This window comes from Castor canadensis, chromosome 11 (assembly GCF_047511655.1).
Source record: "Castor canadensis chromosome 11, mCasCan1.hap1v2, whole genome shotgun sequence".
Taxonomy (NCBI): Eukaryota; Metazoa; Chordata; class Mammalia; order Rodentia; family Castoridae; genus Castor; species Castor canadensis.
Genome location: NC_133396.1, coordinates 99076474 through 99101014, shown reverse-complemented (window position 1 = coordinate 99101014; position 24541 = coordinate 99076474). Strand labels below are relative to the sequence as shown.

Here is a 24541-nt window from a genome sequence, read left to right as displayed (position 1 = left end):
AAGCATCCTGTGTCACAGCCTCTGCCTCAGTCTGTCAGAGTTGCCTCCTAGTGCCTGCTGGCACAGCTGCAGAATGAGGCACTCCATGGCATGGGAGTAGAACTGGAGCATGTTTCATTGCTTCTCAGAGGAAGACCTGACTTCTGCATATTCAGTCCCTGTGTGCTATCACTAGACCTTGCTGTGTCAAGGTGCTGTGGAGCTCATTTCTGACATGCATTATCCTCCTAGGATCCCATCAATTTGTGATTTCCTTCTTCTCCCTGCACAATGGCATCTCATTTCTACACCGTATTTGTGCAAGGCTCATCCTGGTATACCAACAGGGTACACATAACCCCTATAGCTTCGCTAGTGGAGCCACATCCATGTGAGCCCCTTCTGCCCACTCTAATAATTGTGTGCCTTTAACACTTCTGTACAACAGCGCTGTTAAATCCAGAAACTTGCCCACTGCGTGTTAGAAATGAGAGACGACCTTAGGGTATGCATCATCGCCATTAGCCTAACATCCTACAAGTGGGATAACTGAGCCCTTGAGAAGTTCCTAATATGACCCATATTAAAAATTAAAAAAAGAAAGAAAAACCCTAAGGGCTCTAGACCAAATTTGATCCTAAAGACAAACTAAGAGAAACAAAAAATCAAAAGGAAAGTTACTGACCAGTGGCCCTACACTTGAATTTATAGCCAACTCACTGTATCATGGGTGCCTCTTTCTTCATCATCCTTCATCTCAGGTGGCATTTTTAGGCCAATTCATCAGAAGGAGAAGTCTGTGTAGCTTGATGGGCAGAGCCTCATTATTTCCTTTGGTGCCCAGATACTTCTATGTAAGGGGCCAGAGCCCTGTATCCCTAGGTGCCTTTCTCCTGCAGTCTGAACAAGGACCAGCAACAGAGCCACCAGAAATAATACACATCTCCCTGCCATTGAATTCTTAGTCATAAGGGCCATCTAAGTGAAAATGGGAGCCAGAAACTGTGGTCAGCAAACAAAGGAGGACTAGAGGTAGGTGCCCCTCAACTGGCCTCTTTCTCCAGTGCCCAATTTGTGAGAAACATCTCAGACCCTAGAAAAGAGAGCCCTACAGACGGAAAAGAAAGAATTGAAGCTGCCTTCCTCCTGTTCTCATGGTAGATAGCTGTGTTTTATAGACATAGCTTCTTCTGACTCTAGAACTCAAATAACTCAGCAACAGGGTATAATTAGAAATGGTGGGTAAGAGATAGGACAGTTCCAGCTGCCTGTCTCCCATCTCATCAGACCAGTTCCTGAGGTGTCCAGGTATGATTTTCTAACTAGGGTCCAAACTCAGGCAGTGACATGTCCTCCCTGGAGCCCCATTTCATATTCCATTCAGGACATAGCATCCCCAACTCATAAGTTGTAAGTGGCCATTTCACTCTGCCTGTGAGTAAGTCATGAATATTACAAAGAAAGCGAGACCCCTTCAAGTAGTTCCTGCCTTTGTGTCATGTCCTGTCATCTCCTCAGGTCTCACCCCACCCTCAGGAACCCATGCTGACAGCCTCACCTCGAATGCTGCTTCCCTCTTCTTCCTCGAAGCTACCAGGCTTGGGCACAGGGACGCCACTGTCTACACATCACCAGATGCAACTCCTCCAGCAGCTCCTCCAGCAGCAGCAGCAACAGACGCAAGTGGCTGTGGCCCAGGTTCTCCTCAGCCTCCTCCCTACTTCACAGGCTCCACTCTCATGGGCTTGATGTGCCTTCCTTAGCAAGGGGCTCAGGGCAGGTTTAAAACCTAGGGAGCCATAAGAATTGCTCATGCTATTGGATCATTGCTTGTTGGGGAGTTGGGGAGGTGAAAGGCAGACAGGGAGAGATTGGGGGATGCAGATGAAATGAAAAGACACATTTTTATTTCTCATGTATCCCCCACTCTGAGTTGGGCTTGGCTGGCTTGGCTGGATGTTGTTGAATAATGACTTGAATTTAAGAAGGCAAAAGATGCACACAATTCTACCCTTCCTTCCCTGTCTTGTTTTCCTGATGTTTGGAGTAGGAGGGGATGCCTTTGGAGTCAGGACAGGATAACTTTGTGATACCACTCTTAAACAGCTTAAAGGATTCATTTGTGCCAAGCATCATTGCAAAGATACTGCCCTGGAATCCCAACCTCCTTGTCCACAACAGATTTCTAAGCCTCCACTAATGAACTACGTATTCTAGGCAGCATCTGATATAATATTAGCCTTGGAATTCATTATAATGGGATTGAGTCTGCAGGAATTTAGGTAGATTATTTGAGCCATAAGAAGAATTGGCTTTCCTCTCAATATCCAGGTGGAGTTTGTGCCCCAAAGTCTTGTTGGGTACTGCTACTTTGTAAGAGAGGACTGAGCTGATTGCCTCTGCTTCTTTTAGCAGGGAATCCCACCATTTGCTTTCTGTGGAAGGCACCAAATCCACACCTTCCTTGGAACTTAGGAGTCTGAACTTTATTTCTAACATGGGTAGGCAGGGAATGGCTAAGATACATTTGGTCATTCAATTTAAAGACTGAATCCTAAGGCCAGAGTCAGACAGAATCAGGGCCTGAGTGAGTGGATGAAGATAATTAATTAGGAAGATGGAGAAGTCAGGAGAACTAGGAGAATTAGGAGTTGGCAAGAGATCTAGAATGATAGGTGTATGCTTTGGCTTTAAATTTACTTGGGCAAACTGGCTGCTTAGATTTTCTGCATTCTATGCAAGGAGCAGACTTCTTCAAGGAGTACTTATTAATCCTCTTTGTGTCTTGTACTTACTTTTTTCCTGGCACCTGTGTAAAGTGAATCTCTTCCCTAAGCAGAGCAGTCCTTTCCTCAGGATATCTTGAGAAAGCATCCAGCAACCTATCCATAGCAGAATCTGCAATGACTTGTCCTTGAGAAGACCTTGTAACATAGTCTCCTCTGACCTGGGCCTGAGGTGTTAGCCACTTCATGGATGACTTTGGCACTAGTTGAATCAGTGGGATACTCTTCCCAAGGGACTTGAGCCTTTAAAAAAATTCTGACCATGAAACCATTTGCATGTGTTTCAAAAACAGCAACAGAAGGGAGTGAAAAAATCATTCCTGTTTGTCAAATAAAAGAATTCATCTCTTAGGATTAATGATGGTGTGGCAGTCTGAAAATCCCTTCCTCTCCAGTGTGATGGATGACAGGAGTATAAAGCCTGAGCACTCCAGCACCAAGTCCATTTCTAGACACATCATTTCCAAAAGTTTCCCATTGAATACGGATCCATTCTGCAGCCATACTTCTTTCATCTTTTAGCATATCAATTGCCAAGTAATTATTATTTATCTAAGAGTAAGTTTAATGCATATTCATGATGTCATATTATCAGAAAGGCATTTGAATCTGAAGTTCCTGCTAAGTACTAAAGAGAGACTATTTACAAATGTCTAATCTACACACAACAGTAGATTGTGGTGGCTGAAGGAAGCACTCAGTCTACAAAAGAATAAGACCTGTAACTTACCACAGGTCTACCAGAGTCAGGACAAAACCTGAAGAGTGGTTTTCTGGCATAGAATCAAGCATCTGTCTCAATGGGACATTCCTGTCTTGCCCCATTTTTATTGCCTCTCTCTTGGAAGACAGTTAATCTAGGGGAAGGAAACTGTGGTATTTGGGATTCATTTCATGAGGCTCTCTCAGTTCCAGCCACTTCTGCAGGCTGGACAGACGGAGCCTTTCTCATTTGGAATCTGTTAGATATAACTGGCACTTCCTTGCTTGACTCTCAGTCCAAACAGTGAGATGATGAAAGGCCACCATAGCGTATCCATGTCCTGTATTGGTACAGTGACTTTGGGTAGAGTGGTAGCCTTCCAGAATCTTTAGGTTAGAGATAAGACCTTGAGGTCATCAGGTGGCTTCTTGAACATACTCCTCAACCCCTCTCTATCATTCCCATCAGCCAGTCTCTGACCTTCTTCCTTCTGTCTGCATCTTGCTTTTGCTGCCTAGGAATACAGCAGGATATTGCTGTATCTGTCAGCTGGATCTCAGGTGTCCTGTCGTGCAGGTGGATTCAGTCCTAAACCTGCCTTCAACTAGAGATTTCTCTGTATACTCTTTCTTCCAGTCTCTCTATAGGAGTTGATCCAAGAGCTTATTATCATCTGTATCTTTGGGTGAGACAATCTGGTAAGAATATGTATGTGGGTTAATGATAGATCATGTTAGGATCTTGCACACATTTGAAATAGACCAACTGCAGCATGCTTGGTTTCTCTGCATGAGTGGGACTGATTTCAGTTTCCAGCATGCGGTCAGCTTTTACTTGTTCTGTCAGACTCTATTGCCAGAAAACTGGAAGGTATTTGTCTTTCTTCATTAAACTACGAGTGGCCTCCAGAATTTCAGTGAGTAAAACTGTGACCTCAGCATTTCAGGTGGGAACAGTTTCCCTTTCTCTTGTGTTGCTAAGCCCCAGTTTCTTACAAATAGATACACTCTTAGAGTCACTTGTTGCATTCTTTATGTCCCCCAACTTATTTATTCTCACAGGCTACTCTGGTTCTGCAGTTACCATTGGGGTAAGGCTTAGGTCTTTCTGTCATGGTGTTGTGATTTGGTGTAAGACCTCAAACTTCCCCCCAGCCTCAGCTAAATTTGTTCAGAGCTGAACTTGAAAGGCCTGTCCTGGCCTTAAAGGAATACAGGCAAAGGTGATGTTCAGTCACTTCTTAAACATTTTTAAGTTAGGCCTCAGTGTGTAAATAGTGAATTACCTGAGTCCCTTTACCTGCTCTCCCAGCCCAGCATGAGGCTCGCCTGGCTGCATTAGCTTTCTGCTTTTAGAAGTTCAAGGGTGTGAGATTATTTCCATACTTTGAATCAAACCTGGGATGTAGCTTGGGCCTGCATGGCTGTGGACTGGGCCTACATGGCTCTAGAATTGACCTGGGGTACTGTGGCTGCCTGACAACAATTAAGTAGGCTAGATCTGTTCACAGTTTGCCAATTCCTGTCCTAGCTCATGGGAAAATGTTAGTACAGCTCAATATTGCTATTTAAAGCCTCCTGCTCTACCTGCTGCCACTTCTGCTCGTTTAGGAACAAGTAATTAGTTATTTATGCTTTGCAATCGTGTGTGGTATAGTTAAAGGACTAGTGCTGAAAATGCTGTGCATTCCCACCCCAGGCCCTAGATGTAGTATCTGTTCTCATGGCTTCTCCTAGTCCCCAGCATTCTGGTGTGCACGGCCTAAGTCCCTGCCATATGCATGATGAGACAGCACCACCTGCCTCTGCTTGTGTCTGGTGTGTGTGGGGCAAATTGCTCTGGTTCTCTCCACTGCCATTTTCATGTGCCTACTGCTCCCTAACTTCAGCCTGGCCCTGCCCCCACTTCTGATGGAGGAGCTGGAGTCCAGGCAAGTAGGCTGGAGAGTGAGTGAGTGGGGCAGTGGTCTGATGTGGCTGGGTGGGTTGAGGGTGGGTGTCAGAGTATGGGGAAGTGGCACAGTGCTGGAGGGTACAAGGTTGGTTTTATGCACGTTGTGCTATGACCAGGAAGCGGATCTGGACACTAGCACTGAATGTGGCCTTAGTGCCCAATCACCATGTCTGTACTACTGTCTGTAAGTGGAATAGTCACTGCCAAAGATGGCATAGCTCTGGAAAAGTGACACAGGTACCTTTTTGGAAATTAATATGGTCAGCTTTTGTGAAAAGCATTTGATTCTTTGTGAGAGAAGTATGCTAAAGACAAATAAATATCTTATCTTGGAGGGGGGGTATGGAGACTTCTGCTCTAGTTGTATGAATAGGGAAACAAAGCAGAGAGCCATAGCACACTGCCCAAACCAAGTCTAGAAGTAATGCTGTCTCCTTTCAGTACTTCAGACTCAAGATCACATATACTTCATATACTTTGAACTTCAAAGTTCAAAGAAGTCCAGGCTGTATTGGCCTGATTTGGGTTCTCCTCCTGCACAGGCTGCTGCATCTGAGATTTGAGCCTCATGCCTGAGGCCACTTGTGACAGTTGCAGAAGCAAGAATTCATTAGTGCTGGTTTGGGAGGGTGGCAGGGTGTACTTTGCATACTCATAGGATTTGAAAACACTTGAAATGGTATAACTCTGCATTCACATGGTAAAATTCTTATATAATCTGGGATGAGAAGCTCTTACACTCAGGAACTTTTTCTTGTGGCACTGAGTCCGGTGGGTTTGCACCAGTAGCATTGGAGTTAAAGGTCTTCTTTCCTGTGTTGATGGCACTCTACCTTTGGAACTTGAATACCTGCCAAAGAAGCTTCTCACTTTCCCCCCTGGCTTCTGCAAGTGGGAACTGCTCTTTTGTCCTCAATTGCAATTCTCAGATGTTGCAGTGGGGAACTGGGAACTTTTTCTCAATTAACCATTAGCAAGTGGCTCCTAGTACTGACCACTGTGTCCACCTGCAGATGGAATCAATTGTCTGGGCCCCTAACCATCCCCCTCAGTTTGCAAATGGAGAAACTGAGGTCCAGAGAGAAGTGAATTACCTATAATTGCCTGGGGAGTAACCACCAAGTTCCAGGATCCAAGCTCCTGGTTCACTGTTTCCAAATAGCCTGTTCTGTTGGGATGTCTGGGTCAGGATGCTACAACCTGAGTCTGGAGCATGTGTACAAGTGTGTAAATGTGTACACTATTTACACACTGAGGCAAGTTAGTGGTGTGCAGGATTCTCTGCTTTCTCTGAAAAACTGTTCCACATTTCTGATATTTCTGTTTGGATCCAAGGAAAATAGAAAATGAATAGTTAGCAGTTCTAGTTCAGTAGTTTCCCTTCAATGATACTTTTAGTTTGAATAAGTAACAGTACTCTCAGATAAAGCGTTGAGCTGACCCTTCTTCTGGGGATTTATCATGGCAATTTCTCTGTCCCTAATAACCAGTAGGATTTGGGGGACTCCCAAATCCTCCATGAAATTTCTCCATGCCTCTATTTCCAAGAAAGATAAAGGTTTAATTGCCTCCCATCATCTGATATTCAGATTAAAATGTTATTGACACTTCTTTAACTATTTCACCCCTCTCTGGATCCTTCATGGAGGACAGATTTACTTTAGATTCCTTAGGCATAATCTCCCTGGGGAAGAATGGACCCAACCTTGGGGAGCCACTAATGGAAAGTAGCAGCTAATCTCATTAGTAGCACCACTCAGTTTGAAGCAGAGCAAGGTCGGGCCCTTAAATCTGGGTAGAGAGGGAAGCAGCCACTACTGTACCCAATTATACCCAAGAGTATAATTTTTTTGGTACTGGCTCCTGGAAGGAGCAGATGTGGGGATGGTAAGGTGGTTATGGTCTTTACTCTCTGACAAAATGTCAATCCCTGGAGCACACTGCTTTTCCTAAGTCTAAAACATTTGTGGTCTAGGAAAGAGAATCAGCTAATGCTTCTGCCTTCCCTTCCATCTTTCTCCTCCATTCCATGTCCCACCTATCTTACTTTTTGTCCACACATGTTTTTGATCCAAGAAAACCGTTCTCCCTATAAGTTGCCTTGGTCCAAGTCACCAAATTCATTAATTCCCTTTCTTTGGGGCCTTCTGAAACCCTCCCACAGAGACTATCTCCTTCCTAGCACAAGAATCATGTGTGTGTGTGTGTGTTTGTGTGTGTGTGTGTATGCATGCATGTGCCTGTGTTTGTGTGTATTGCTCTTGGCATTGTGACTCAGTGTCTCAAAGCCAGAGGGCCTGATATAATTGCCTCATCTCTGAATTTTATCTCCATATGAGTATTATAAATACCACAAGCAGACATGTAAACACCACTAGCCTCAAGTCTGATGAATATGCCATTACCAGCTGCTCTAACATGAGAAGATTGTGAATTGATGAGGTGCTCATTATAAAGGAGCACCTGTCAAAGGAGTCCTGTATGAGTCACTCAGTGAATGTTTGACCCCTTCCAGGAAGGAATCATAGCCTTAGGTGTCTTCATGTGGAATAACAAAGGATTAGACTGGCAAAGAAACTGGCACCCCAGACATGAGAAGACAGGCTTTACTGTACCAGCTCACTAATTAGAAATCTATAGTATACTTCCTGTTTCTTGTTATGTTTGCATTCAAGGAAGAAGAAGCGCAGATTATATGGAGGTTATTGTGACACTGTTTTCAGATAGTAGGTCTATATATCAGTTTTTATTTTTTAAAAGACAGGATGAGATAAGGGTACTTCCTCAACATGGCAGTGCTGTGTTGGGACTGAGGACAAGGGGGTGGAGGGCAGTGCAGGTTGTCTTTTCTACATCTTGCACTTGAGTTGGGGTATAGAGTGGTACCTGAGTGATGGACCATGGCCCTGCCTCAGGTGCCTATAGAGAGATCCACAGGACCAGTGACCCAGAATTACAGGTTCAGGTGCCCACTTTTCCATGAATGGCTTCTTTATCTTAAATTGAATGTGGAGGGCACATCTGGCTGGCCATCCACTGGCAACTCTCATTTGCATTTGTGTTCCTCTCTTCTCTTTGTCCCACCTCCTCCTGTCTTCCCTGCCACCTCCTCTCTGCAGGTCCACTTGCTGAAGGATCAGTTGGCTGCTGAGGCTGCGGCGCGGCTGGAGGCCCAGGCTCGTGTGCACCAGCTCTTGCTACAGAACAAGGACATGCTACAGCACATCTCCCTGCTGGTCAAGCAAGTGCAAGAGCTGGAGCTGAAACTGTCAGGACAGAATGCCAGTAAGCCAGTGCCCTGCCCAGTCTCACTCCCTGTGTGAAGCTCTGGAAAACCCATGTCACTTTCCTAAAGCTATGGAGGATGTTTAGTTGGACCCTTGATCTTGCTCTTGTATTCTAGCAGAAAAATCAGCAGTTTTGCTTGTACTGTCTGTATACCTCAAGAATTATAGAATTGTAGGGCCAGAGCAGAACTTAGCTATCTTCTACCAGACATACAGATTTCCTTGGTCTTAAATGTCCCTAGGAGTCACTCCCACATGCTTGTCCAGTCACTACTTGAAGGGGCTCAAGTACTCTGTAGCCTAAGAGCTCATTTCTTTCTCAGAGGGCTTTTCCAACGTATACTCAGCAACTGTTGGTTATCATGTTCTTTGTGAAATCTGGGAGAAACCTCTAACTTTTTAGTAGTTGATTCTGTGCATTATATATTTCACAACTCTGTTACACAGAAGAAACTGATAACAGTATATCCATTCAATATATAAGGCAACAGAGTAACTGTGGTCAGACATCTCTGTGGTCTGTGGAGGAGGTTGTCTGACCCTTGGCCAAAGAGGCTACCTGTACTCTCAGCCACCTCCAAGCTCAAGGCAGAAGCAATAAAAGGCAAAACATCTCTATGCCTTTATCTTGAGTTTACCCATGGGTTGTATGTATATGCTTACAGTCTTTGTTGGCTGTGGATTGACAAATACCCATTGATCACCAGAAATTGTGATAGAATTAATATGTGAGCTTATTTAATCTCTACAGTGGTAGGTATTATTGTACCCATTTTGTAGCTAAGGAAACAGATTCAGAGAAGATAAGTAAGTAGCTCAAGGTCACAGGACTAGCAAAGGGTGCAGCCAGTATTCACACCAAAGTCTGATTGCATTGCTAATGTTTTTCCAGCTATACCAGTAGTTCCCTCAGACATCCCAATGAGTGATCCAGTGGTCCAGCCCACAGAGATTCTGATCCAACCATGAGTCTGGAACAGGCTGCATTTTTAAAGAGGCCCAGTGGTGTGGGCTGGGAGCCACTGTCCCTCACTGTTCTTTAAAGCCTCTGGACTGTCTAGATTTTTTGTTTGTTGAGACCCTGGCCTGTCCTAACTAATGCTGCCTTTGGGATACTGAAGGTTACTGCTGCTTATAGCTTGACTCTCCGAACTGGTACCTTTTCCCTACTACAAACCCCATTCGAGGCATTCACTCAGTAGCCTTCCCCAGTCATCATGTCATTCACATTGCCCTGCCTTTGCTGCTGTTGGGAAGCTGCTCCCCTGCTGCCTGGTGTGTCTGGTGCTCCAGTGGCAGAAGGAAGGGATGCTGTGTTCAATGTGTAAAACACTTGTGAGATGCTGTGAAATTGAACAGGGAAGTACCCTTGTAGGTGCTCAGGCTATTAGAATGTAGCCTTCCCAAACTGTAGGGTTTACATGAACTCATATCTAGAACCTTGACTAATGTCTCTCTCCTCCCTCTTGTCTCCCTGCAGTGGGCTCCCAGGACAGCTTGCTGGAGATCACTTTCCGCTCTGGAGCCCTGCCGGTGCTCTGTGACCCCACGACCCCTAAGCCAGAGGACCTGCATTCACCTCCGCTGGGCGCAGGCTTGGCTGACTTTGCCCACCCAGTAGGGAGCCCCCTAGGTAGGCGCGACTGCTTGGTGAAGCTGGAGTGCTTTCGTTTTCTCCCACCTGAAGACACCCCACCCCCAGTACAGGGCGAACCGCTCCTGGGCAGCCTGGAGCTCATCAAGTTCAGAGAGTCAGGCATCGCCTCGGAGTATGAGTCCAACACAGACGAGAGTGAGGAGCGTGACTCATGGTCCCAGGAAGAGCTGCCACGCCTGCTCAATGTCCTGCAGCGGCAGGAGCTGGGCGACAGCCTAGATGATGAGATTGCTGTGTAGATGCAGGGTGAGGAGACAGCAAAGGTGGTGTCCACGGTGTGGAGGGGCCAAATCTGGCTGCTGCCCAGGTAGGGGGGAGTGTCCAGTAAAGGCACTGCTGAGGATAATACCCAGGACCCCAGAGAGTATAGGGCAATTAGGATTTTGCTATGGAGGGTAAATAGGGAAAAACTTGGATTCCCAAAGGCAAATTATTGCCTACCTTCTGCTTGTGACTGTGAGGTGATGGGAGCCAGGCCTTCCAGAGCCCATGGCTTTAGGAGAGGGTCCCTCTTCAAGACCATGGGCTCCTAGAAGACTTGCTGCCTTTACCTGCTGCACTGTCAGGCTCCTCTGCTGTGTCGTGTGATGCCTCAATGGCCCTCTTTTTCTTCCCCTCTCCATAGACCAGACCATAAAGGGAAGTACCTTTTCAGGTACATGCTTTCTGGATATCAGGATACTAGAGTTGCCTAACCCTCCCGACCTCACAGGAGAGTTCCTTCTCCAAGCCTTTGATGAGATTGTACAGACTGAATGCTCTGAGTTGCAAAAGCCAGGTTGTTCCTTTTAGTGTAGGCATGGAATTGGGATATATTACAAATCACTGTGGATAAGCTATTAGAAGAAATTGTATCCAAACATTTTCTCCAGCTAGATGTTGGATGTTGCTTCCAGTGGAGCCTAGGAGTGTTAATACCATTCAGGCCTCTGCTGTGAGAGCCCAGGACGATGACAACCACAATTCACTTAGGTCTAGTTCTTCAGTTTGGAAGCCCTGCCCAGCCTGGCCCTGCCTGTAGCCCAACTTTTATAAACGGAGGCTGGAACATGCCCCTTATTCCCTGTGTCCTGCCTCAGGAGCTGTGCTAGCCAAAGCTTTTGCAGCATTTTGCCTCGGTGAAAGCCTCAGAGACCCAGAGCCCCCTGCCTTACCTCACGATCTGTTCCCTCCACTGGTCAGTAGTAGTTTTTACTGCAAAAAACCAAAAAGGATGTATGCTGATAGCTGAGAATGCTTTTTTCCACTCTTCAGAATCACTGCCACTTAGATCAGGGACCACAGCCATGCCACCTTGGCCCATCTCTCTGGGTGCGTGCCTTGAGCACACCTATAAAAAGTGCAACTTTTATCTCTCCATCTAGGCCTTGCCTAGAGTTCTCCATGTAGTAACAGGCTGGCTGGGCCCATGAGAAAAAGTTCCTTTTGTTCCTGTAAAGCCTTCAGTGGCTAACAGATTTTCAGATGCTTGAGGAGAAAACTAGACATGTTTGAGTTATATGTTTGGGGGAAGAAGTCCTCATCCTGGACAACAAGCTACAGACCAGACTGCACTATTATTAGAGGGCCAATTGATAAGGATTTAGTTGCCCTAATGGAGTTCTTCAAACCCAGCTTGGTTATGGAATTTACATAAATGCAAGCGCAGCCCTTTCTTATACCCACAGAGGGATTTTTTTCTAGACCTGAAAGTCCAAGTTAAAGGAAGCAGACACATCATTACATTAGCCCTTCCTGGCGCATCAGTGTCAGTGGAAATAGGATGGTGATATGATGTGTGTGTGTGTGTGTGTGTGTGTGTGTGTGTGTATGTTTATGGGAAGGAAGGTATGCACATGTTTGTAGGCTTATGAGAATTTACTGGTGAGAAGGGAAAGGAGATCCCCAGGGTGTTTGAGTCAATAATAGATTTGTGTCCTTTTTCTAACATTTATTTAGTTGGAGAAGCATGATTCCATTTGTTGTATTTTCTAATTAGCAGTTGGAAGTAGGTCCAGATACATGGGGAAGGAAGACTCAGGAATGTGAGGACCACAAAACTAAAGGAGCAGCAGTCAGGAATCAGGTCGAATGAGCCTGTGTAGCTTATGAAGTCCTAGCCCCGGGTTCAGTCGGCCTCGGACCTGTTAGACCGTCAGAGTTTTGAGTGTCCATTGAGTGTCCAGGAGAATGGAAGGTCTGTTTTCTCAAGGCCTACTACTGCAAGCAGGGGCAAAGGGTGAAGCCAGAGACCGATGGGTTAGGTATTTGGATTATGGATGGAGAAATAAGATGGGATGGGGGGGAGTGAGTGGGGAAAATAATTTCTAAAACAGCCTTGAAAAATGTGCAAAGGAAAAGAAAAAAAAACAAAGATAAGGTTAAAAATTGGAGAGACTAGTCACATGATGCTGACTTTTGCCCTTGGTTCCACCTTCCTCAACTGATTCATGGGTTCACCCTCCCTAGTGTGACTCAACTCTGTTTTCATTTGGTGTGTGGAGATGGGAGACAACAGATATAGGGGACTTTCAGGGTCACCAACCACCGACCCTCCATTGGAGCCACCGGGCAGGAAAGGGAATGTTGCAGACCTGACTTCCCAGCAGTGTCTCTCCGTCCTTCTCCCTCCTTGCTTCTTGCTCTTCTGCTAACTTAACTCTGCCTTCCTCCTTTTCATTCTTCTACTCTGCCCTGTCTGGAGGACATGTGGACCCCACGGGTACCTACCTTATTGGTGCCAGCAGACTCTTGGGCACACAAGGCTTCACAGTGGCAGAGCCAGGAAAGAATTTCTCTGCACAGGATGGACTGCATATGGGGACTGAAAACTATATTCCTTGTATTCCTGCTTATATCAATACTATCTGTAAAACCTGTTTCAAGCCTCGCTTCTCTCAGCTGACCTTGTTTAGGAGTTGTATTCCTTTATTTACTCTTTGCTTGACTGCTTCCTCCTACCCTCTAACCTTCTACTCTACTTCCTAAAGCTGTTGTGACATTAACTCTGTTGGATCAACTCTCTGGGACAAGATTCTGTTAATGTAAGTGCACTTACTCCCTGGATGTTGTCACTAGTCTAGTGGCTTTTGCTAAATAAACCTTTCTTATTTCTAAAAGCTTTTCCATTGTCTTTTCTTGCTTCTATTTCACCTGCTTCTTCTATCCTCCTTCCTTCACCCGCTTCCCAAGCAGGCATCAGCTCTGTGACATGGTTTAGAAAGAATACACATGTTCCCTGGAGGAGGGGAGGCAGATGGTGCTCCCAGTTACAGCTTATATGAACTAGCCTTGCAGGAACAGATTATACCCACTGATCATGAGTGGGAATCATTTTGCTTCCCCAGAGGACACTTGACAATGGTGTGTAGATATTTTCATTTGTCACAGCTAGGAGGGGTGCTTCTGGTTCACAGCTCATCACAGGAGTCCTGACTCCTGGAACTGTGAGCTTCCCTATGTAGAACAGAAATGAAAGGGAGAAGAATGCTGGCAAAGGAAGAAGTGTTTCAGAAATGAGCTACAGGGTCTCACAGAAGACTTTACCACTCTTATTTCAAAGAGCCTTGGCTGGAACTTGTTAGCAGTTTTGAAGGGGGAGAGTTTGTTAGGCCCAGACCCAAGAGAAAATCGGGAGGGGTGGGTCAGATAAACTAGGTTCACTTGACCCCTGTTCTTTTTGGGCTGAGTGAACTGAGCTTTATTTTGTCATCTGTAAAATAGAATAGTATATGCCACATATTGCTATTATTATGAAAAGAGATGAGATTGCATTTTAAAAGCCACCCCCCCCCAGCAGAGAGCACTTGAAGCACTCAGGATACAGTACAGTTTACCTTTCAGCTTGCTTTCTCCTACACACACCTGTGCTCATCAGTACAGTTGTTTGCTGGGTGCCTTGTTTGGCTGTGCTGAACCTTTGCTCAAAGTTCTGTACTAAGGAAATTCCTGAGATTATGATGACACTTAATAAATTAAATGGGAAAAGTACCTTGTTTTTAGGGTGAAGACACTAAACACAAGCTCCCACCAGGCAGCTGTGAGTATGTGCCATGGTACCTGGGCTCAGTCCCTGTTTGTCAGACTGCTTTTCCTCTCAACTGTTTGGTTCTGTGAGGCAGAGGCTCTGGAGGAGGGAACATGGGATTGACAGAGAACAGGAGACAAGATTAGGAGCCAGTTCCTTTTCTGAGCCTTCCACCGTGGTGAGAGTGGTGAGTGGCCTCCTTGACCCCTGTATCTGCTTATCCTTGTACTCACTAAGGAACCACATCAACGAGACACATATGCAGCCATGTATGTAAGAAGAAGCCTCCCATAGCCCAGGTAGCTTTTCCAGTTAAGAAACACTAGCTCAGAGTCAGAACTAAAAGGACATGCCCACCCATCTGCTCCCTCAGGGACAGCATCCTGGGTATGATGTCAGGGTTGCCTAGAGACTATCTGGCTCCAGAGTGGGTAGGTCATGACCTGCAGATCCAAGCTCCTGAACCTGACAGTCAGGTAGACTCAAACTTTAGCTAGATGGGTAGGAACAGAATGGGTGAGAAGCAGGGACTTGGGGTGCAGGGCCAGGAATGGTCTCACAACATATGAAGTAACAGGGATTTGAGCCCAGCCTCTATCTCACTCTATGGGGAAGGAAAGAAGCACACATGATAATTTAGCAACTTAAAGACAAACAGAAGCAGCTTTGCTAAACCATAAAGCTAGCCTCCAGGAAGGTTTGCTGTGTACCCACTGGAAAGAAAAGGGAGGATCCTCTGGTCCACTCACTTGCCCATTCATGAGGGAGACAAAGACTAAAGTTGATGCCAGGTCTCTGAGAGGAAATGCCCCACTGCAGTAAAATGGCCCACTGAGTCATCAAGGAGCTGAAGCCAAAAGGAAATCAGGCCTAAAATATGACCAGCAAGTGTTAGACCTTTCTTTTTTAACCTACATAGAGGGCAAAATAGATGTCCTTTCTGTGTCTCTGATGCTCACTAATCTTTCTGGGTCACATTGGCAGCATGGTTTGTACAGAAATGGAGTAAGGGTCAGGGCTGTCCACTGGACACATTACTTGGTAACAGGGAGCATCATTTTCACATGTTTACCTGCCTGTTTTGACATGACTCAAAGCAGACATGAAAAGATGTTCCCTGGGTCAAATGTGATTCTGTTCTGACTCAGCAAGAGATGCCAATTTTTAAGTGAGTGATTGTGGTATATGTGGTGGGGATGGGCCCAACCTCTTTGTCTTGTTCCTGCCTTATATTCAGGGCTGTATTATCCTCTCCAATATACCCCTGAAAAGTTACCACCTAGGAAGCCTTCAGACTCCCCCTTGCAGACAACCCCTCATCCCCAGTGTGTGGCAGGGACTTTATCACATAGGCCAGGATGCTGGAGCAGTGGTTCTGGGCTGCTTCTGAGTGACCTTTAAGACTGGTTAGGACACAGCAGGCCAGGCTCCCCTTCCAGAGTTTCTGACTGCATATGACTGAGACTTTCATTTCTAACCAGTCCCCAGGGGATGCCAATACTGCTGGTCTGAGCATCTTGCTTTAAGACCCACTATCTTAGAGGATATTCCCAAACTTCAGGTTTTGTCTTTATTTTAGAGAGAAGGGAGGGAGGTGGCCCTGGTGTTGCTAGGCAACAACTAGATGAAGAGAATGAGGACTCGCTGGATACTGGGAAAGACAGCAGGTGGTACAGGGTGACCTCAGGCTTGACAGAAGGCTGTGACTAACTTTGATTTATTGGCATCTCCCTAGAGACATAAGTAGGCTTCATCCCGTATTTACCCGAGGTGTTCAGCAGGACTACTTGAAGGCCTGGCAGCTGCCTGAGGAGAGCCTGTCCCCTGGCCAGGCTTTCTGCTCCTTGCCCCAGAGGGTTTTGAGCTTACGGTAGTACACCTTGCAGCTGAAACCCTCCTTGAATCCCCCCTTGATGTGGTTCTTGAGGGAGTGCAGAGTAGGGTACATGCGGCAGCAGGCCGCACACTTGTAGCCATTTTGCTGGGCTGGGTGCCACTTGGAAGCCATTAGGATGTCCTGGGATGTGATGTAGTCTGTGGAGTCCGGGCCATGCCTAGATTTCTTGGTGCCCTCTCGGGAGTATGTGTTCTCTGGGGAGGAAGAGGACGAGCAGATACTCTCAGTCATGTCCTCGGGAAAACAGTTGTCCCCTCTGCCCTCGTCCCGCTCCACCTCTGGGAAACTATAGGTTTCCAGGTGGCTCTCTCTGTCTGTGCATACAAAGTAGCTGTAAGGGGAGAACCAGGGCCGGTAGATGGTGCAGTTTCGCCTCAGCTTCTCCCCATTCTGCATATCCCTCAAGGTGCAATCTGTAAAGGAAAGGGTTGGGTCTGAGCCTAGAGGCCGTGGGCAGGGAACAGTGAAGCTGGGATGCTGGGAGGCCACTAGGGAGAAGCAGAAAGCCAAGAAGGAAGGCAGCAGGTGTGACCATGGGTGACCTCCACCTCACCCTGATGGCAACCGAGATCAGGTGATTGATGTGATGGGGAGACTAGTCTTAAGGCATTTGTTCCTGCACCTTTGTCTTGGTGCAATGGTTATTGGATCTCTGGGCAGGACAAGTTCCTTTCAATCACTAAGCTGTGATGTGTGTCAGGTAGGTCCTTCCCTCCCTAGAGACACTTGGTCTCTGACTTCTCTAAATATGGAAAAGGATATGTGGTCCAATAAATAAGCAGATCTCTGACATTTTATAGTCCCTTTGTGTCACCAATGACTGTGACCATTTTTCCAGCTTCAGTGCCCATCTTAATCCCTCAGCATCCTACTTGATAGAAACTGCTTCTCCTTACCAGCCCAAAAGAGAGAGGAAAAGCAAGAAGCCTCCATAAGCCTGTGGGCCTAGTCTGCTAGGACAGATTGTATCAGAGGCTAAAAGTGAAAAGGCGGCACATGTTGAACAGCTTGTAGGCACCCTTCCCTTAGAGTGTAGCCACTGTCCATCCTTAGCTTCTCATATGTTCCAGCCCAGAGTCAGAAAAGGCCTCACCTCATGAGGGTACTGTGTTATGTACCCCAAGTCAGAAAGTTCTGCTTTGATACTGGGGTGGCAGGGCCTTAAGCTAGGCTGGAAGCCTCAGTGGGTACCACTGTCTTTGCGATGTTTGGTTTATACAAGAAATATTCTGATGAGCTGAGCAACACTAGGAGTCTTCTTCTTAAGGGTCCCCAAGACCTACCTAAAGGCTCACCTTCTGTATGTTAAGGGATCTCAAAGCTGAAGAAAAACAATACCTCTGGAACCCAGCTAGGTGGAGAAATTCTGCACAACACACTGGAAGATTCCAAATGGGGCAGTTTCATTGGGATCTAAGAAAGGTCTTCTAGAAAGGGGCTTTTAAGATGTGGCCCAGAGCTGGGTGTGTGTGTACACACCTGTGTTCCCAGAACTCAGAGGCCAAGATGGGAGGATTACCAATACCAAGTCCCAGACAATCCTGGGCTATATAGCGAGACCCTGTTTCAAAACATGTGGCCCTGATGACACCTTTATGCCTGGTCCACCTCTCATCTGGCCCTCCTGAGGCTCAACACATATTGTGACTTCACTTTACATTGTTGGGGCACTCTGGGATCCAGGTTCCAGGGTGGAAGCTCTGGTCATGGGCTATAATAGCCATGTTGCATTGTCCCTTTGAGAATGAGAAACCTGATTCTCCAGTTGAAATATCTTATGCCCACAGCAAGAGAGGGGTCAAGTGGCTCCTTGGTGCATGGCATACCCTAGAATATCTGCTAACACTTGGATAAGAATAGATCTGGTTTGAGGGATTGTCTCAGTGGTAGGGTACTTGCTTAGCATGCATGAGGCCCTAGGTTCAATCCCGAGCACCAGCAGTGGGGAGAGTGTGCCTTAAATCCCAGGGCAATAAGTGTGCTCAGTTTGGAGGACAGATTAATGTCATGTTTAGGAGAACAAATAGCAAATGGGTGTTTAGGAGAACTGCTCCACAGAGCAGTACTTCTTAAATTTTAATGTACATAAGACTCTTGCTAAAAAATGCAGATTCTGAGTCAGTGGGTCTGGGGTGGGGGCCTGAGATTCTGCATTTCTTACAGTGTCCAGGTGATACTGATGTTGCAGGTCTAGGGACCACCCTGAATAGCAAGTCCTCATGGTGTTTACCTTTGTTCCATGAAATGCTCAGTACTACTGCTTAGCTATCAACTGATGATTTTATAACTCTAAACCTTCTCCAGCTTATCAAAACACAATGCAAGTATCTATTCTTAATGTAGGCAGATCCCCCCACCTTGAGATGTCATGAAAATTTTACAGGGAAAAATTTGACCACAAATATTTCTTCTGTTTTTCCCTTGCCAGAAATTATTAAACAGCCAGTATTACTTACCAAGAATGCGGTATTTTGAAAAATTATTTTCTCCCATTGTGTAATTTGGCTTTCTTACTAAATCATGGTTCTGTAACATGATCTGGTAACTCAAATAAAAGCTTCAAAACAAAACCAATATCTCTGTGGCCCAAATGACACTAGAGTTTACCTGGCAAGCTGGTGGCATGTGAGGTCATAATGTCAGGAAAAGTGCTCAGGGCAGGGGAAGAGATTCGAGGTCCAGAGATGGTGAGGAGTGAGAAATTTTCCATATTTTGACCACTGCCACGTATGGAAATCGCACACCTGCTCCCAAGAGGCTGGCCCGGTTGTCCAGGTGACAAACATTCTGAGCACAGTTGACATCACAAGGTCACATTCTACTCAACAGCTAGGTTACTCTTTTGAACACTACTCCATGTAGTCTTTTGTATGCAAGATTTGTTACTTTTCTTTTTAATTACTAAAGATGTTTTGACTTGTCACTCCTCAGTGACATGCCCTGGTAGAGAATACCCAGGGAGAAGGAAGAATATGATAGAGAACTATTAGTGATTCTGTGTTTTTTGTTCCTTTTTTTCTTTATTATTGTCACTTTTTCTGTGTCAACATCACCATGTTCCAATAGCTCTGGGACTCTCTGTCTTCTCAAAATGATAAGCTTGCTTTTCTTCTCCTTTATCTGCCTGACCTCTGCCACAACATATTTTTATGGTTTTGTTTTAGTTACTGGGGGGGTTCTTCTGGAGCATATTTTAATACATTTTTTTAAAAATTTCAAATTTATAAAATTTTCAGTAATAAAATTAATAAAAAGAACACCCATATACTCTTTATCTAGATTTTCCTATTAACATTTTACCCCATTTGCTTTATCTGTCACCCACTATGTATGTGTGTGTATATGCTTAAATTTTTTTCTGCGCTATTGGAAGGTAAGTTACAAATAGTATGTCCTTTTACACCGAAATACGTCAATGTGTGTTTCCTAAGAATAGGGACCATTGTTTCCAATGGCTGGTGTTTTCTTCAGCCACACAAATGGGTGACTTACTCCATACTATTTCACTCATTGTAGGTCAATTTGCTGGTAAGACTGTGAACTCCAGGGCTACCTCTTCCCTCTACTTTGGTTTCCCGTATAACCACCTTATGCACTAGTGGGATGTAGAATGAGGGGAAAGATTATTGTGACATTTGGAAGAGAAGCTGAAGGTGCACCGTCCTGAATCATCATAACCTGCCACCAAGATGGATAGCCATGCTTGAGATCTAAGTGGTGATATTGTTTATGCTAGGTGGCAGTGCCAGTGGCTAGTGTGGAGTATGTATGGGTGCAGTGTGTCAGCTTCTGTAAGAAGAGCCCAGAGTTGTCTTCCCCTCTGTATTTACTCCTAGCACTTAAACATTTGAAGAACAGTGGGAAGAGCTGGTGTTTCTCCCTTGGGGTCTGCTTTGGAACATTAGAGTGCATTAGAATGTAAGTTGAAATTGCATACTTTGACACCACTGAGGCTGTTGACAATTTCTTAGGGTCATTGCAAGATCATGGGTCTAGGAGTCAGGATATGTGACTTCTAATTCCCCCTCCATGGGTGTGGTTTTGGCAAACTCTTTGCCACTTGGCTTCTCCCTATTGTTAATTTAGATTCTGAGTCAGAGTGGACATAGTGTCTTCCTGGCTAAAATCTAGTGATTTACATGTGAAAAATAGCATAAGGTGAGCTATGCACACAGGACCCAGAGGACTTAGAATTTATTTCTGCCATAGCCCATCACATTTCCCCCATTGCCAACTAGGAATCTGAGATGTACATAATATAAAGGGGCTCAAAATATTGGGGTGAGGACTGGGGAGGCTGAATCAGTGCCTAATAGCAGAGCCTCTGCCTTGCATGATATATCTGCTCTTGTGTTTTTTGTGGTGGCTCAAACAGGAGATGACTCTCACAAAGTGGTTGGTCACTAGATAAAATGTTTCTTTCTCTCATTTGTTTCCCACCTGCTTTCTGAGCCCTTTTCTTGGACAGGTAAGATAACCCTCTTTCTTGTGGATGACTTGTGTCCCAGATGCCCTCCCTCCTCTGCTTGGGTATGTGCATGTTGGGGGGTGCTATTGGGAGGGCCACCAGCTGGGTAGTCATCTCTGTCTCTCCTCCATCACCATTATTTTCTGAATCATGAAGCCTCTCTCCCGAGGAAGGGATAGAGTGGTGGGTCATCAGAGCCGTCAGCAGGAAAGGGGCTCATTGCACATCCTTCAGGGCATGAAGGAGATCCTATTCAGAGGCACACTTTGGAAAAGCACAGTTTCTCCTGGTAACTCAAGACCCCCTGCAACCACTCCCATAGAGGAATTTTGAGGAGTTTTGAAAATGAAAACAGACTTGTGAACAGTTTCCCTATCATGTTAGGCCATAATGCTGATATAATTTCTTTCATATAAAGTCAAATTCAATTAAACTAACTTATTAAATGCCTGCTGTTTTTCAAGGACCTACACCAGGCATTTGGAAGATAAAAAGTACTCAAGATTCTATGACCCCTTGAGGAGCTTGCCATTTTATTACAGAGAAAAGGTCTATTTACCAGAAAGATTTAGGAAATTGTAAGGAGTGTACATGACAGACTATCTTTACGTTACTTAGGATTTCGGTGTATTTTGTAGAGTATATTATGAAGAGTAGAGAGCAAGTACAGGGAAATGGTGTATAATCCAAAGGTTGTTTGTTATAAAGAGTGCATTTTGAAAATAATAATAGGGGCTCATAATTTTACAAGTCACTTTGACAGAAGGTTTTGATGTTTATACTTTGAAAAATGAGTGCATCTGTTTTTGAAAATACAAGGAAACCACAACAGAAATGTTATCAGGTCCAAGAAAAATGGAGGAGGACTTGCTTTCCCCAACATACCTCTCTGAAGCATTTCATAATGAATCCTTAGTGGTCCCAAATGCAGAAATTGTGAAATTGTTTAGTTTTCAAATAATATTTGCAGAGTACTTGAACAAAGAAAAATGAGAAAGATGTGTATTGTGCTAGATAAATTGTGCCAGTGTGGATGACATGGCAAGATGCACTCTCAGGAGAATCATCAGAAGTTGATGGCCCTGCTTGTGGGAACTCCTGTGGTGTTGTTGGGTATACATCAGGGCCCAGGTAGCTTGGGCCCTGTATCCCAGGGATGCTGGCATCTGAGTTTCCTGGCACAACCCCCACTCTGCAGGAGTGCTTTCACCTACATGTGGGTGGGTCAGAAGCAGTTGTAGAGGTAAAGACCCTTGGGCTCATCCACAGCATGGGAGCGCTACCCCTCTTCCCATGGCTTTCTCCATGCCATTCAGGAATCCTTAGGATATGGCTTATCTAGGTAGTTGGCCCAGATGGGATAGCTCTGTGGGGAGTCCTGCTCCCGCTGACCCAGGAATCAGCAGTGCAGGACAAACAGGGCTGCTCTATAACAAAATCCAATAGAAGCAGGAGGGTGCCCTAACCTCAGGTACTCTTAGGAAAGGCTCAGCAAGAATAGACATTTGGCAAAGGTTGACAAGGAAAGGAATGGAGGAGGAATTATATAGCCGCTCCTTCCTTCAGACTGACAGAATATCTGGGGCAGTTGGCATGGATACTTCAGGCCCAGTTTGGGGGCCTTAGAATAGATCTGACTGCCTTGATTACTAAGCTCAGTTTTCAAGTAGGGAAAGGATACCCAGGTGCCAATATTTGGATGTAGCAAAGAGTCTGAGAGTCCATCCCTTTCAACAGCAAACCTTGGGGCTACTATCTTGTCCTTGACAATTTCCATCTGCAAAATGGATTTTGACAATTAAATTCAAGATATTTGTTGAGGACCTGCTATATGCCAGACCTGAGTTAATTGTTGAAGACACAAAGACAGATGTGGCATGGCCTCTGCCTTGTGTTTACAGCCCAGTGGTCTATACCCAGCCCTTTGAGGTAGTTGTTCAAGATAAAGAGAAATCCCAGAGAAAAGGACCATCTGCCAGGCATATTCACACCACTGTTTCATGTTCTAAGCAGTAGAAAGAGCCCCAAGCTCTAGGTTAGAAGACTTGAGTTCTAGTTCCAGCCCATCAGTAATTAGCGAGACCTCAGTCCCAGCAGTTCATTACCCTGACCCCCTTCCTCATCTAGAAGTATATAACTTACTGTGCCCCTCTTCTTAGGTTGTGAGGGTTAGGTGAGCTGGACTTGTCAGGATCCTCGTGCTTCACTGGCACTGACCACCTGTCTGTGTGGCATGAGCTGGTTCTGTTCCACCACCTGGCCTCTGCACGTGAGCTGGCTCACTCTTCCAAGTTCCACCCCAGGAGACCTGAGGAACTGCCAGCCCCACTTTTCTAAGAGAAGATGTGTTAGATGTTGGCTTTCAGTGGGAAACTTCCAACACCAAGCCTCTCACTTGCCATCCCTGTACTATGTCCTGTCCCAGTGCCTGAGTCAGGGAGCTCAGCATGTGCTCACAGCTGTGTAAACATGTTGCATATCCTTGCCCCATCCTCATTTTCTCTCTGCTTCCAAGGCCTGGTGACCTCAAGATAAAGGAGTCAAGCCATGAGTCAAGGATGCTGACTTAAAGAAATAAATTCATCTTTTTATGGCTTGAGTCAGTCACTGATTAACTCAGGTGGGGCAGAACTGGAATTTCCGGTCTCATGTCCCATCAAGACAACTGCCCTAGAAAGTTCAAAAGCATCTTTCCTAGCTCCTTCTTGAATGTTTCCAAAGCCTTATTAAGTTACAAGTTATGGGTGTGGTGTAAAAAAAGAAAAAGCCAAGTGATATGATCCAAAGTCCTACCCCTCTTTCCTCAAATGCCTTTCTCTTTCTTCCCTTTTTCTTCATAGTTGACCACAGCATGTTCGAGAACATGAACACAGCCCTCACTCCAAAGCTGCAATCTAGCCGTTCCTTCCCCCACTTGTCCAGGCCTGCAGCCCCCAGCTCTGCCACCCTGGGCTCTGCAGAGCCTGGAGGGCAAGGACTGAGGGTGGGCAGCAGCCAACACCTCAAGAACCTAGGCAAGGCCATGGGGGCCAAAGTCAATGATCTGCTGCGGAGAAAGGAGCCCTCAGGCCTTGGCAGTGTGGGCGTGATGGAGATCAACAAGACAGCGGGGGCCCAGCTGGCCAGTGGGGCTAATGTGGCATCAGGGTCCTGGCTGGAGGGTGAAAGGTGAGTTTCCCCACCCTCCCAGTATTCCACTTGAGTGGTGTGTCCAGGGGAGTACAGCCCTGAAGAAGGGCTGTGAAATTGTCAAGTGGAGAAAAACTGAAGTATTAGGCCTTGTTCATGGAAGCCAGCTTCACCTTCATAACTATAGTAACACTTACTGAGCACCCATCACTTCCTTAACACTGTACTGCCTACTCGATACATCTTTTTATCTCACACACACCCCAGGGAAGTAGAAATACTTTCATTCTGCTGGTGACTTACGTTCAGAGCGGTGAAGTAAGTAGCTTAAGGTCACACATTTAGTACTTGGCAGAGCTGGCTTTGAACCCAAGTGTTACCCAGGAGCTCCCCAGTTGAATTCTGATGCCTAGCCATATCTGAGAACCACTGCCCCAGACTGAGAGCCCACTGGGAGCAAAGGGAGAAAGCTGCTGTGGCAGCCCTCCCATTCTCCCACCTCCTTCCAGCAGGTCCTTTCCAGGCCTTGTTTTAAACACTGGTACCTCTGACGTGATGCCTTTTATGGGGCTCACTGCATAGGTTCTGAGATGACATATCTCCCTAGTGACCTTTATCCTCTCACTCACAAAAATACTTTGTGCTGCTCTGAACACTAAATAAGGAGGGAACAGGC

The 24541-nt window shown here is 45.7% G+C and overlaps 2 protein-coding genes across 6 annotated transcripts in view; one reads left to right on the top strand and one right to left on the bottom strand.

Moving 5' to 3' along the window:
• The window catches only part of LOC109690974 (carboxyl-terminal PDZ ligand of neuronal nitric oxide synthase protein), a 295255-nt gene that overhangs the window by 267155 nt on the left and 3559 nt on the right, over window positions 1-24541 (top strand). For 2 of the 5 annotated variants that reach the window (XM_074047630.1, XM_074047632.1), the window contains 5 exons: window positions 1498-1677; window positions 5357-5398; window positions 8541-8706; window positions 10189-10341; window positions 23577-23904. In XM_074047630.1, the coding sequence (XP_073903731.1) occupies window positions 1498-1677; window positions 5357-5398; window positions 8541-8706; window positions 10189-10341; window positions 23577-23904 (869 nt within the window). Of the gene's footprint in view, window positions 1-1497; window positions 1678-5356; window positions 5399-8540; window positions 8707-10188; window positions 13440-23576; window positions 23905-24541 lie in introns of those variants that run through there. The other 3 variants (XM_074047634.1, XM_074047633.1, XM_074047631.1) reach the window with 2 other exon arrangements.
• Spata46 (spermatogenesis associated 46) lies at window positions 12140-18978 on the bottom strand. The gene is given in 5 exon segments (XM_020170648.2): window positions 12140-16159; window positions 16161-16681; window positions 17362-17431; window positions 17433-17476; window positions 18876-18978. Coding segments are annotated over 5 exon segments (795 nt in total). The 3' UTR covers window positions 12140-16102.